General features: G+C 39.6%; 3 protein-coding genes across 10 annotated transcripts in view; 1 reads left to right on the top strand and 2 right to left on the bottom strand.

The window, feature by feature from the left end:
* LOC135090573 (probable glutamate receptor) overlaps positions 1-1,658 on the top strand; it is a 54,267-nt gene extending 52,609 nt beyond the window's left edge. For 6 of the 7 annotated variants that reach the window (XM_063987445.1, XM_063987448.1, XM_063987447.1 and 3 more), the window contains 2 exons: positions 26-174; positions 791-1,658. In XM_063987445.1, the coding sequence (XP_063843515.1) occupies positions 26-174; positions 791-1,013 (372 nt within the window). In that variant the 3' untranslated portion in view covers positions 1,014-1,658. The remainder of the gene's footprint in view (positions 1-25; positions 175-790) is intronic. The other variant, XM_063987446.1, reaches the window with a different exon arrangement.
* On the bottom strand, positions 1,655-13,742 carry LOC135090574 (uncharacterized). Of its 2 annotated transcripts, XM_063987451.1 has the most exons (3): positions 13,595-13,742; positions 7,120-9,991; positions 1,655-3,905 (listed from the first exon to the last, which is right to left on the bottom strand). In XM_063987451.1, exon 3 carries the CDS (start codon positions 3,894-3,896, stop codon positions 2,034-2,036), a length of 1,863 nt encoding a protein of 620 aa, XP_063843521.1. In that variant the 5' UTR covers positions 3,897-3,905; positions 7,120-9,991; positions 13,595-13,742; the 3' UTR covers positions 1,655-2,033. The 2 variants fall into 2 exon arrangements, with proteins under 2 accessions (XP_063843521.1, XP_063843520.1); XM_063987450.1 differs by lacking the exons at positions 7,120-9,991; positions 13,595-13,742 and adding an exon at positions 5,180-6,153.
* LOC135090402 (uncharacterized) lies at positions 8,289-9,983 on the bottom strand. The gene has a single exon (XM_063987155.1). The coding sequence runs from the start codon at positions 9,981-9,983 to the stop codon at positions 8,289-8,291; it is 1,695 nt and encodes a 564-aa protein (XP_063843225.1).
* Positions 13,743-14,776: the final 1,034 nt, after the last annotated feature.

Here is a 14,776-nt window from a genome sequence, read left to right as displayed (position 1 = left end):
AAGCAGCCTAAGTATGTCACCCTAGGATAACTCATGGCTGGAATTTGCGGTGGCTGATGACTTGGCACTGCATGGTGAGTGCCGAATGACTGTGGTGAGGGACCCCTTCTTCTACACACGTTTTGGCATCATCCTGCAGCAAGGCTCTCCTTACAGGGATGCCTTCAGCTATGAGTAAGTGTGCTGCACCTGTCTGTTGACGGATAATGCTTTAGAATCTGAGAATATGAATTTATGTTACTTTTGCTCCTTTCATAGTAAACAACAGGAATATTCTATAGTTCTCTGTATATGGGAATGTTGTGGCTGAGTGAATAAAGGCAATTGTGGTCAAGGTGGATTGAGTCCTAAATAAAGTGAAGGGGAAGAAAATGTTCATGAAACTATTGATGAAATCATGAGCTTGGGAACAAAATTGTATCACTATCTTTACCTCTGTTTTCCATATAAGGTAAACTGGAAGACATCCTCTTTTGAAGCTATAAAATTAAGTTTAAAGATAATAATGTCACTCACAATTCAAACCTTGCAACACTAACCACTTCCCCTTTATTCTCTTAATTTTGACAGACTGTACACCCTTGTGTGTGCTGGCTTTGTTCATTCAGTGGAGGTTTGCTGGGGAACATTCAGGTTTCTCAAGATAGAGTCTCTTAGCAGTCTTCAAATTAAGATACAGACCCAGTTATCCTCAGGAAGCAGTATCTCTTTAAGGCAATTATCTTTAGCCATCATCTGTATGCAATTTTAGAATCATTAACAGCCTTTCCTACTATAATATGCATTGCAGAATACTTCAGATCATTCAGTCTGGCTTAATGGATGCATGGAAGAAACAATTTTGGCCCCAGAGTTTCTGCACAGTAAATCCATACGCCCAGCAGCCGCTACGCTCCCTCAACCTGAAGGACTTGTTTGGCACCATGCTGCTCATGCTGGGTGGCTCAGTCCTCTCCATCCTTGCTTTTGTGGGGGAGCTGATCCTCGTCCGCTACCAAATGTGCATGCCCTGATTCCACGATGCTTGTGTCTCTTACCTCTTGCTACGATTTAACATCATTTTGAGGTCCTTTATTTGTTGCTGATATATAGAATATTATATTGAACTTCTCAGTGTTTTTTAGAACCTTTATGTATATGACAGACTGGGGAGGGTGCCTAGTCTGGTTGATTGCTCTGTTCTGATAATTGTTCTTTATACTGGGTGACAACAGCAGTCTGCACTTCATGTCCTTGCACTTTTTTTGGTCATCTTATTTTCTCTCTTTCCTTCTTGGATTTTAACAATACGAGTATATGCCAGTGCAACACTCACACAGCTCTGAGCACTCCTCACAACTGGACTTACCACAGTTGAGCTGAGCTTGGTGCCAGTCACCACTCGTCCACAGACACACAGCTGTCTCCAATGAAGGAAATCAGTGCCACACCAGTGAGATGCCATCACTATTTGGAGGATAGCAAGAATGGACATGAGTGAATGGGTCCCCAGCACTGGCCTTGGACAGACTCTACAAGATAGTGAAAGAATGCAAAGATGGCATATGATATGTTAGAGGATGCCAAATACAACTTTTAGAAGATAATACCCACAACCATTGTACAAAGCCATGGTTTCTCAATCTTATGTGAAGTATGAATAAATACATGTTCAGAGAGCTGTTGTTTTTATTGATGTATGATATACATTCTTACATAAAATATTCATTAAATAATTTCCCAAACTGCTTACCTATGACCACATAGCTCCTCTAGGGTTAAAAGAAGAGTGGTATCTCTCACCATGAAATTGTCATGAACACCAAGATGAGATTTGCAAGCTTTCAGTAGAAAGCTACACTGCAGAACTGCCCAGCCCCAATCCTCACACAACAATAGTGTTCCTCCTTACAAATTGCATCTTTGAAGTCCAGTTGTTCCTCACAAACCACTCACACACACCTCCACAGTGTGAGGTTGCTGCTGCTGCTTGCCTGAGTACCCTGTCTCTGCTCAGTGTTTAATGCTTGGTTCTGGCAGTATATGCTTGTCTGTCAGTGATCTCTGTATACGCTTACTAGCATCTCCTCTACAAGTTCGTGTTTACCAAGGACTTGGTTAGCTGGGTATTCTGTAAGTTTCTGCATAGCTTTTTTTAAAATGTTAATATGTTTTACTGCATAAGGAATTATGTTAGGCTCACCCAGTCTGATTTCATTGATAAGCTGACTAGTCACATCTTCTATATAATCAGAATGCTGTGAAGTTAGCTCCTGTACCCTCTTTGCATGATACATCAGCTCTACAGTAATATGAGAAATACTTCTCCTGTAACTCAGAATTTTTTGTCGACCATTAATAATCTTAGCATTTGCATCCAATTTTTTTGAGGTGGCTACATCGTAAAGTTCTTTCATATCTTTATCAATTTTCTTATTCACTTCACTTTCTCTTACAATAATTCTTTCTTCTTTAACGTGCTGTGGTAGGGGATGGGTGCAGCCGTCCTTCCCACACACACTGTCAACGCCCATAACACCACACGAGCTGGTCATCCTGCTAAACATGGCTTCGGTGAAGAGTCCTACAGCAATTCCCAACACACCACCAATGGCAAGGGAGGCCGATGTACCAGCAGCCCCCACGGCTCCCACTTCTGAGGCTGTAATTGCCCCGCCAAGGGTACGCACTGCCATGTTCCCAACTGATGCTGCAAGGCCCCTGGCTGAAGCAGCACGGGCAGCGGCAGCGGTTATCACGTTTGTTGTGAGGTTAGCTATCACAGCACCAGCAGCTGTTCCACCCGCCCCACCAGCCAGACCCGCCAGAATGCCGCTGCCAGAACTGTTGTAGCAGGGAAAGATACAAGTCTGCTGACATGTGTGACAGTTATGTGCATGAATGCCATCTTCAAGGTCTACTGTTATCTTTTTCTCTATAGTTTCCTCCTGCATCCATCCCTCATTTTTTGCTTCTTGCAGCTCATACTTTACGTATATTTTCTTATCAATTTCCATTGCTGCTACTGAAGTGGCCAGTTTTTCAATCTTAACTTTCAAGTTCTTCTTACATGTGTCAAAGAGTTTTCTTTCTCTAAGGATCCTAACACTTACAGATGGGGCATTGATCAATGCATCAATGAAAGTTTCATACTGTGCAGTCATGACATTCCATCTGAGGGAAACCATAGTTTGGAGTGTTTGGAAGCAGAAGAGGACACCATTATCAAACTGAAACATGCTTTTGAAAGAAACTCCAGCATTTTTCATAACAGCATCTACTATAGGCTTATCAACAGCAAAAGTGGCAAAAATATGAGTGATTTCAGGAACACTATCCCCTAGCAATGAAATAATTTCCTTAAGCAAAGTCTTCTGGGAATCAAAATCTCTATTTGTATTTCCCTTAGCAACAAGACCAACGCAGTGTAAATCATCAACCCCAAAGTCTGATGTCAGAAACGCTTCCAAGCGACTCCTTGTATCTCTCTGCTGCTGCACTCCCCTTGTGTCTGCCAGGCCAGGAGTATCAATAAACACAAAGTTGTACTTGTGCTTCATCCCTTCCTTGTAGTAAACAGTATAAGCAGTAATGAGGTCTGTCTGGCTCTCAGTCTCCATGCGATTGTCTTCAGTCTCCTCTTTCAACTGTAAGCGGAAAGGCTCCTCAAACCTCACTCCGAAGAGATGATTGATGGCAGCATTGATGAAAGTGGTTTTCCCTGCCCCTGTCTCCCCCAGCAGCAGCACGCATCTAGTGGGCTGGTCAGATGGCTCACCGATGCAGAATACTCGGAAGCCTCTTTCTCTGTCTTCTCTTTCTTGCCATGGATGAATGTGGTATATTTTGAGTCCATCTTCTTCCTGGGCAAAAGTGGTCTGCCCCTCCAGAAGTTTGTTCACTTCTGAAGTCTCCATTTTTTATTCCTGTTGGTAAGAGAGATGTCAGAAAGGAAAAATATTTATACTTTACTTAATCCAAATACATATCAGAAAATTAAGGGAAGGGTGCACTAGAAAAATTTCTGGCAAACATGATCCTTATACTCAAGGAAAAGATGCTTGGTTGCTACAAATTACTTCTATGAGAAGCTCTGAGATACTACCAGATTTCATTGATTCAGACCTCAACAACATAATTTTTCTATTTATATCAGGCTGCCATTCAGACAATTAAGGGACTTGATGGGTGTCAATGGCCAGGAAATAAAAACAAATCTTCACCTGTTACGTACTCATTTTGACATTTTCTCTCGTAGGACTAACTTCTGTAGAGGTGCTAAGTAATCAACAACAAGGGCATGGAAAGCACTGCATCAGGTTTATGCTGAGGTGAGTCTGACTTGCCTTAACTTCCCTAACACTGACAGTCCAAGCTACACATGTATCAGGAATCAATACCCTCACAGCATTTCCATACCATATCTGTGCTTATGAAGACTTAATTACCATGGGGAAAATAATAAACAAATCTAGTAAAAAGGATGATATTAATGGATGTAATGGGGACAGAGAGACAGGCTGTTGAACTCTTGAGAGAATATTATTAAAATTGACCAATATGGATAATGGAGAAAAGACACTATTCATACTACCATATGTGGACCTACTAACTTCTTGTGAAATCCTTTATATTCCTCTACATACAGCGTAGGTAATGAGGTCATAGCTACATACCTTTAATTTGATATCTAGATTACCTTTCCTCCCTTATTATTAATCTCTTTTCCAGACTTTCATAAATCACTTTAGGATTAACATAAAACGTTAATAGGAAGTTCTGTGAAGAGAAAAAGGCAATGTAGACAGGAAAGAACCGCAGATGATTGTCTTATAGGTCTCTTTAACTAGGCAGTAACTAATTAACGTTAGTTATGACAAAGTGGCTTGTGGGAATCGACACTTTCTTCGTATGAATGGCAGGAACAGCAAAGTACTTGTGCATTAGTAACTGCGTAATGACAATAGTAAAAGGACAACGCTTGAACTAACACGTTAATACAAATGACCAACAAGAAAGTACTCGAATAATATTAAATATGTATTATCAACACTAGAAAGCTGTACAAAGCAAAGTAACTAACTCCAATAGTACCAAAACAATAGTTTTTGACAGACACTTTCCTTTTACAAATGACGGGAACAGCAAAATACTCGAATATTACTATAATAGCAATAGTACAAAGACCACAATACGTCACCTTTTTTTTCTCTCTCTCTTGTTTTATCACTTTTAGCTCATCCAGGTTAGCCTTACTTAATTATCAGTCTCCATACTGTTTCCTGACATATTTCCATCACCTCAGCTTTGTGTCTTTCTCATGTACACCCCGCAGAAGCCAATGCGTCATTTGTATTCTTATTTTAGTCTTATTTTCTCACGTCAGCTGGTTTCCTATTATTATCTCATTATATCCGCTTCTAGTTTCAGTTAAGTCTAGTGTCACTATGTGCTGCTTAACTTTATCGGTGCTTCATGTCCACAAATACTACCTATAATGTGTTAAAATACGTTCTTCTCTAATCTGAAATAGGTAAGGTACAGGTAAGTGGTTTGATTTTAATATTATTTATATTGTTGTGTCTATTATGTAATGCGGAAACTGCAAGTGATTCACGAAGCGCGGTTTTTTTAATGCATTTCCACAAAGAATCATGAGTCTAAGAATATTAATACATAAGTAAAAGATAGATAGAAATAGTGTACGAACAAGTCACAAGAAGAAGAGGAAGTTTCGTTGCCTGAGGGGTAGAGGAAACACCTCGTTTATTAACTCAGTAATAAGGTAATTGGTGATTAAGCTGTTTTTTGTCTTTCTTTTTACGTAGGAGGCATTCAAGCCAAGGACAACAAAAAGGCAAAAAAAAAAAAAAAAAAGTTTGCTGTATGTACCAGTCTCCAAAGAGTTAGCTAATCAAAAGGGGTATCCAGCATTTGAGGATGTCTTGTAACTTCCTCATGAAACAGATCAAGTTAAAGGCATGAGGAAATTCAAAAGCAGGCAGGGAGTTCCAGAGTTTATCAGTGTTTGGCAAAAGTTTCCCGGGTTGCATATTCCTATAGATGGAGGAATTGTAGATGTAGAAGTAAAGATGCAATGCTTTGCTAGGTTAGGTGGAGTTTTGTATGAGGAGAATCAGGCTGAAATATTGATACCCACAATATCGTCCTCCCCGCGAATAAGAAAAAAAAAAAAAATAAATAAATAAATAAATAAATAAATAAAAAATAATTGGACGATTGAAGTTGCTTATTAACCTCAATGACAATTCAGAGCGTTGTTTTGATGCAACTGATAAGAATATTAAAATTCCTGGATGACTGAGAAGTCTGAATGAAGTGCAACACACATTACAAGTATTTGTTTTTTACTTATTTAATTTATCTTTATCACCTACTAGAGGCAGTGGGCATGATGGCTGCTCACCCATATTGCACAACACTCCTATCTGAGGTATGAGCAGCACTGTCTCCATTAGCATATTCTGCCATCATCTCCTGTAAACTACATTAATCTACCACCAACCAGTGTGAATATTATGAAAACTGGTTGTGCAGCATTGATGTACCTTGGCAGCCTCTGAGAGGGGACTGTGTACTGCAGATGTGTGATCAGACACACAACTGTGGGCCCTCTCATTTGTCCAGCAGATGCTGTTGAGTGAGGGTGTGTTCTCTATGACTGATGTCTTCACACCAACTTGAGTGAGTGAATAAGCAAAAATGTTTCAGGTTTTACTACAAACCTGAACATTAGTTAGGGAAAACAGTTAAGTTGTTAAAATTTTGTGCTGAGGTTGTAGAGGACTTGGTGAATATCTTGAAAAGAGGGGTTTATGAACTATTCTGAAAAATGGAAGAAACACTGAGAGGAGTGTAATGTCCCAAACAGCATACATTGAAGAAGACTGAGGGTATTTTAGACACGTCTCATATGCACATCTAAGCTGCACTTCATGCTACATCATGCAATACAACTTTGTTTTCTGTGTAGTCCTAATACACTCAAAGCTTCTCTACCATGAAGCACTTCACTCCTCACGCATATGCATACACTTGTGCTGGGGCAGTCTAAGATGAAGAAAAATCACTTGCAGTTTTGCGTAACTGGTACAAGTAACATGTTGGACTCATACTTACCTTGAGTAGCCTGTCAGGGATTCATTCTTCAGGGACTTCTTGTGGACAATCTCTCCTGCCTTCAGATCAGTCTCTCTGTGTTTGTGATAAATAGAGGACATGATACAGTCTACCTTTTCTATACAGGGACACCGTCTTCATTGTTAGAACAGTATTAATGTCCTTAATTTCATTCTCCCACTGTAGGATAACAGTACATATTCCAAGGGAAAGTTTCATAACATCTTTTTATTGCACATAGCATTCAAATATCACATCAACTTTTAATGTCAATGTTATATTAGAAATGTGTAGTAACTAAATGTTTCTAAAGAATGAATTCAGTAATTCATAATATAGTGGGTTATATAAGATGAATAATCACATTTTAGTAAATTTGAGTAATGTCCTCCAATATTTTGAAAATATATACAAATGATCATAGTGTTTCAACCACTGTATTACATAAAATAAAATAATTGTTTTCATACAATTATTACCAAAAAAAAAAAAAAAAAAAGACTATAGCAAGAAACAACACTTATAAGTGTAGTTTACATCTCATATTGTGGACTATTTAACAAAACCTTGTCTTGGATATGCATGGGGAAAAGTGAAACTATGTACCTTGGCAGCCTCTGAGAGGGGACTGTGTACTGCAAATGTGTGAACAGCCACATTGCTGTGGGACCTCTCACTTGTCCAGCAGATGCTGTTTATTGAGGGGGTGTTCTCATTGACCAGTGCATTTTCAGTGACTGAGTCAGTGAACAGGCAAACCAGTATCAAGTTTGGCTACTGAAACAAACACTGCCTGTATCTTCACATCTGAACAAGGCACAGTAAAGTCTGGACAACCTTGGAGTCATGTTGACTGTTTTTTATTGGCAGCCTTGTGTTTTTTGGGCAGTGCTGTCTCACAGCTTCCATATAGTCCAGCTTATATGGTCTAGATATCATTTTTATGAATTGATCAGTTAGTGATCAAATAAATAAGGAACTGGCAGTCTGTTTTAGCTTGAATGTCATCTGATGCATGAAGTGTTCACCCATCCAAGGTTCGGAGTTCACTTGGGATATGCAGTGTGATAACTGATGACAATGCTGAAGCAGTCACACACTTCTCACCCATTGTACAAAAAATAGCAGTCCATTACATTGTTCCTTTGACCAGTGCCACTCTTTGTGTTCTATTTGAAAAATTCTTCATAATCTTCGAGTAGCATTTCCTTAACAAGTTCATGCTTGCCAAGAACTTCTTCAGCACTATGTGATGCAAGTGTTCCCATTGCTTTTGTAAGAATAGCAATATACTTTGTTGCTTGAGGAATAATATTAACCTCACTCTGGCTGATTTCACTCCTGAGCTGAGAATTTATGTCATCAGTGGAAAGAAAACTTTTTTTTGTCAGCTTCTCTACTTTCTTTGAATGACTTAATAACTCTACAGTGGTATGGGAAATAGTTGTGCTGCAGCTCAAGATTTCTTCTTGAGCCTGGATAATTTTAGATTTTGCATCCTCTGTCTTTGAGACTGCTTCTTCATAAAGTTTTTTCATATCTTCATCAATGTTTGTCTGTAATTTCATAGACTCTAAGGCATGTTCTTGCAAGTTATGGGAGCAACCATTCTCTCCACACACGGCATTACTTAATGTATGGGGTACTTGTTGTTTTTTCTTCTTCCTAGAAAGTAACGTTCCTAAGATTGCACCTCCTACTGCAGCAATTGCTCCTAAGGGAGTTGTAACAGCACCTATGATAGGTGCAAGCGTATGACCTATGTCAGAATCATGATCTTCCTGAACTTCATTGTTAACATATCTTAATATTTCACAAGTTTGCTGGCACGTGTTACAGTTGACTGCTTGTTGATTGTTTTGAAGGGCTACACGTTTCGTTTGCTTCCAGTCCTTATTTGTAACTCTTTGCTGCTCATATTTGTTGTATGCATTCTTATTGATTTCCATCTCTGTTACTGAAGTAGCTAAGTTTTCTATCTGTGTCTTTAGATTCTTCTTACATGTGTTAAAGTATTTCCTCTCTCTGATGAGTTCCAAACTCAAAGGTAAAGCATTGGCTAATGCACCAAACATTGCATCATAATGCTCTCTCATTTTGTCCCATCTGTAAGACCAAAAGGCTAGTTCCTTGTCAGAACTAGCATTAATTGGGGAGTAAAGCATACCATTGTCAAACTGGAACATGCTTTTGTATTGGACACCAGCATTTCTCACAACAGCCTCAACTAAGGGCTGATCACAAGCAAAAGTTGCGAAAATATGAGTGATTTCAGGAACAGCTTCTCCCAGCAGTGAAATAATTTCTTCAAGTACAGCCTTCTCAGATTTTAAGTCCCTGTTTGTAGTAGCTTTAGCAACAAGGCCAACACAGTGCAGATTATCGACCCCAAGGTCCGATGTGATAAATTCTTCAAATTGGCTTCTTATATCACGTGGCTGCTCTGCTGCTCTTGTGTCTTCTAAGCCAGGAGAGTCAATAAGCACTAGGTTGTACTTGTGCTTCATTCCCTCTTTGTAGTAAATAGTGTATACAGTAATGAAATCTGTCTGGCTCTGAGTCTTCTCACGACCAGTTTCCTCTTTCACCTGTAGGCGAAAGGGATCTTCAAAGCTGACTCCAAGGAAGTTGTTCAAGACCCCACTAACTAAAGTGGTCTTTCCTGCCCCTGTTACCCCCAGCAGCAACACGCACTTAGTGGGCATGTTAGAGGGTTGGCCGATGGAGAATACTCTGAAGCCTCCTTCTTCATCTAATGTTTCTTCCCATTGGATGTGGTATATTTTGAAGCCGTTCTTCTCATCCGAGCCCCTTTTCTCCTCTACCCGTCCATCCAGTAGTCGGTACACTTTTGAAGCCTCCATTCTTGATTCTGTAGATAAGATATGTATCAGGAAGGATTCATGTCAGTGGTGTTCTCAATCCTAATACTGCAGCATTGGGAAACTTTAAATGTCTACAAGTTCTGCAGCAACCTTTCATGACAATATCAACTATGATGGACATGTATGGTTATGCTTGCTGGGAAGGGTAAGTCACACAGTGACACAGTGCAAAGTGACACAGTGGTAGGAAGGTGGATGCATATCTATTGCATGAAGGTGGATGAGCAAAAAAGAATGTAGAGATGTTGTGAAGGGAACACATGTCACTGAGGCCTGGCCGCGCATGAGAGCTGTTCATGTGTTGGACAGAGTGAGTTGAGTGATGAGGGCTTCTGGTGGGTGACCTTTGGTCTGAGTAAATGCCAAGGGAAAAAAATTAGTGGGATTCACAGCTTTCTTACAGTTACCAGGCAATGCAAGATTTTTAATGCAGGAGATGATACCAGTTGAGGTAACAAGTTAATTTATGACATGAGTGGCAAGTTATCATGAAGCTGTAGTTCATTAAGGGATGAATCATCATGAGAAGCAGGAGGGAAGGGACTGACCAACACATGCCGAGGCCAGATTCATCACATCATTTACTAGTCTTCTGTACAGTGGGTGTATCCTATTGTATCTCACTCTGCTATACGCATGTTTTAAAGGGGTTTTCATGAAGCACATACAGCCCTCTAGTGGCATCAAACTCGATGATTTGGTGACTACTTTTTAGAGTCACGAGGCCTCTAAACTGGAAAGTACCATTATGTTAAGACAATTTTATGTTCTATAAACTTATATCTGTAGTAGCATCAAAGTCTACGCCTGCAATAGAATCCCATCTAACAATTGCCAGATTTCTTAAGGTGAAGAACAAATTATCTTAAGGCTACTTAAGTATCTTCGCCACTGTTACCGACAACAGGAGTCCTGGCCAAGGCTATTGACAATCTCAGTGATAAAAAGTAGGAAAACTCCCAGAAATTATAGAAATAACTGGAAACAGGCCTTATTATGGAGGACAGTCAATGACACGTGTAAACTGTGGCACTGGCGATATGTTCACATTTTCTTAATGCACGGTACATGTTCCATACGGAGAGACACAAGTGACCAGTTGATAGGCTAAATAGTAAACACGAGTGGCAAAAATATATGTGTCGAATTGTGGCAATGCAGTCAAGCGGTACCGCGTTGACTCCCTAAGCCAGAGGTTCCCCAACTTGATCATCCCAAGGACCCTCAGACATGATAAGTCCCCGCCGATGACCACAAATTATCATTACCATAACGGGATATTCAATACTATCCAGTAGAATTTAGTACATATAATATTTACTTATTCCTGCACAAAAAAAAATAAAATAAAATAAATAAATAAATAAGTAAAAAATAAAATAAATAAATAAATAAATAGTAAAGATGTGCAAGCTAGCTGCTAGCACATCGAAGTACCGATACTACTAGGATGATAGAGAATTAGTGATGCTCTTTTTTTACTGTATATATATATATATATATATATATATATATATATATATATATATATATATATATATATATATATATATATATATATATATATATATATATATATATATATATATATATATATATATATATATATATATATAATTTATTTATTTATTTCTTTTCTGAGTTTAAAACAATTTATTTTTTTTATTGTGTTCTGGACCCCCAAGAGCCTTCTCCCGGATCCCAGTTTGGGAACCTCTGTTTTAAGGGAGGGAATAAATAGTTGACTTTGGAAGTTTATTTTAGTAAAATACTATGGTGTAGGATGGCCGGTACTTAGAGTACTTGGAGTACCGGACGCTAACGGGCTAAAACAGGGCTGTGACGTGTCTCGGCGTGACAGCCGGAAATATTTCCGTGCGAGTCGCGGGTTATTCTGCCTCGTGAAAGTAAAGGCAAGACAAAGACAAGGCAAGCGGTCATCCACCAGCCAGTGCCTTGATGTCAGTGGCAGCCCTCATCATCACTCATGACAGGTGTCAAAAGAGATCATTGGCAATGTCCACAGCATGTTAAATGGACATTGGGCAGTGGTGTTCAAGGTGTGTTGAGGGAGGGCGTGGGGGCAGAGGACAGGGTGGTGGCAACACTGCACCAGTCTGCAGGATGCCATTCATGACGAGGTAGACAAAACGCCTGCTTATGTATTTAAGCAGTAAAGAAATAATTTTGTTTAATATCAAATGTCGGTTAGTTATTTATCGTTCCTCAGTCTTGGGAGTTCTTGGTTGTTCTTGGATTAGAAAAAAAAAAAACTGAATTGAATTTCATATATATATATATATATATATATATATATATATATATATATATATATATATATATATATATATATATATATATATATATATATATATATATATATATATGAGGGGCACTAGCCAGGGGCAACAAAATTATAATCTGAAAGGCCCACTGAGATGCTGATCCCCAACAAAGTCAAAAGCTGTCGTCAAAAATTAAAGGATAAGTGTCTTGAAATCTCCTTTTTTGAAAGAGTTTGTCATAGAAAGGATGAAATACAAAAGCAGGCAGGGAGTTCCAGAGATTACCAGAGAAAGGGATGAATGACTGAGAATGCTGGTTAACTCCTGCATTAGAGAGGTGGACAGAATAGGGGTGAGAGAAAGAAGAAATTCTTGTGCAGGGAGACCGCGGGAGGAGGGGAGGCAAGCAGTTAGCAAGGTCAGAAGATCAATTAGCATGAAAATAGCGATAGAAGATAGCAAGAGATGCAACACTGCAGTAATGAGAAAGAGGCTGAATACAGTCAGTTAGAGGAGAGGAGTTGATAAGACGAAAAGCTTTTTATTCCACTCAGTCTAAAAGAGCAGTATGGGTAGAAACCCACCATACATGTGAAACATACTCCATACAAGGACAGATAAGGTACCTGTACAGAGATAGCAGCTTGGAGGGTGAGAAAAACTGGCGGAGACGACTCAGAATGCCTAACTTCATAGAAGCTGTTTTAGCCAGAGATGTGATGTGAAGTTTTCAGTTTATATTATATGTAAAGGACAGACCGAGGATGTTCAGTGTAGTAGAGGGTGATAGTTGAGTGTCATTGAAGAAGAGGGGATAGGACAAGAAATTTGGCTTAGATCATTGATGAATAATAGGAAGAGAGTGGATGATAAGACAGAATCCTGAGAAACACCACTGTTAATAGATTTAGGAAAAGAACAATGACTGTTTTACAATAGCAATAGAACGGTCCGAGAGGAATCTTGAGATGAAGCTACAGAGAGAAGGATAGAAGCCCTAGCAGGGTAGCTTGGAAATCAAAGCTTTGTGCCAGACTTTATCAAAAGCTTTTGATATGTCTAAGGGAACAGCAGAGTTTCGCCAAAATCCCTAAAAGAGGATGACAAAGACTCAGTAAGGAAAGCCGGAAGATCACATCCATACTTCCAAGTAGAGCCTAAGGCAGCAGTTACAATTCCTGAAAGCAGTATAGACACCATTCGTACAGGAAATAACGAGTGTATGCATGCGACTTGCGCGACAGCAGACTGTGTTCTTCGCATTCTAGTCCATTTTCTACTTCACAACAAAACACTGTGACTTACGTGACAGGTCCTCGTCTTGCTCGCGCTGCTGGTGTCTCTGTTGTGGTGGTGGAGGCGGACGGCGAGTGTTGTATATATACGTACATACATGCACACCGGATATGATGGGAAACCATGACCATGTTGTCCAATATACGCTATTATTATATTTGAATAGTTACATTGTTAATACATTGTCTTTTATCGTTATCTTAAACAAAAATGTAATATAATGGTGTTGATTTTTTTTTTTTTTTTTTTTTTTGCTAATATGTTTATTATCTTTATCATAATGAATGCCTTCAGCGGCAACTGCCACTTGAGCAATGGTATCCATGTGCACTAGACACGAAACGTTTCTATCCACCCGCAAGACCCTTCTTAGGGCTCCGGGAACAATGGTGAGGGAAGCTGTCCCTAACCCCGAACCTTTTGGATCCATCCCTGCTCTAAGGCCTGTCATGTCTGCCTGTGAGTCACGTCCGACGAACGAGTCTGACGCTGTTTTTTTTTTTATTTTTATTTTTATTTATTTTTTTTTCTAGTGGAATGCACCGTATTGCATTCAAAACCAGGCAAAAAGCGAGTTACCCACAGGACACCCCAGCATTCAAGATGCACTGAGTTAGCAACAATGGCACTTGCATATTTTAAAACAATTCTTAAGTGGGCCGGTTTTTGAGGTTGGCACAGGGAGGGGGGAGAATGACCCGCCAAATTTTTTGATTGCCCGGATCCACATACCGTGTATTTGGGGCCGTGTAATGCTGTGAGGTAATGAAATAAAAACAATCAGGTCGGGCGTGAAAATCTGGCAATAAACAAATTTCGCGTCACGACGATGTCGCAGCGGCTGTTGGTGCCAGCTGTCTTGCCGCCGTGCCAGGTGTACGTACAATCAAATCATGTTATGTGACTATAATTCAGTTTATATCTCAAGAATAAAAACTATCCCAGATCCCTAACTACACCTTTGTGCCCCATCAAGATATGTACCTGCTCCTCCAATTAAAGCAGTCTAAAACCGGCACTGCTTCTCTTTCATCTAATTTTTTTTTTCACTTGAATGACGGCAGTGAGCATGGGTGAAGACTTCCGGTAAAACGTTGAGCTACTGTCCTTTGTGGCCGCCAGGACGCCTCTCCTCAAAGATGACTGACAGATAAGGATAGTTCAGTGAAATGTCATCACCTCAGCAATGAC

This window comes from Scylla paramamosain, chromosome 35 (assembly GCF_035594125.1).
Source record: "Scylla paramamosain isolate STU-SP2022 chromosome 35, ASM3559412v1, whole genome shotgun sequence".
NCBI lineage: Eukaryota > Metazoa > Arthropoda > Malacostraca > Decapoda > Portunidae > Scylla > Scylla paramamosain.
The sequence above is the reverse complement of the archived record's forward strand: the minus strand, read 5'-3'. Positions and strand labels throughout refer to the sequence as shown.

What these genes read in the sequence shown, in the direction of transcription:
- LOC135090574 (XM_063987451.1), bottom strand. Translation starts at nt 3,896, where the DNA reads ATGGAGACTTCAGAAGTGAACAAACTTCTGGAGGGGCAGACCACTTTT.
- LOC135090402 (XM_063987155.1), bottom strand. Translation starts at nt 9,983, where the DNA reads ATGGAGGCTTCAAAAGTGTACCGACTACTGGATGGACGGGTAGAGGAG.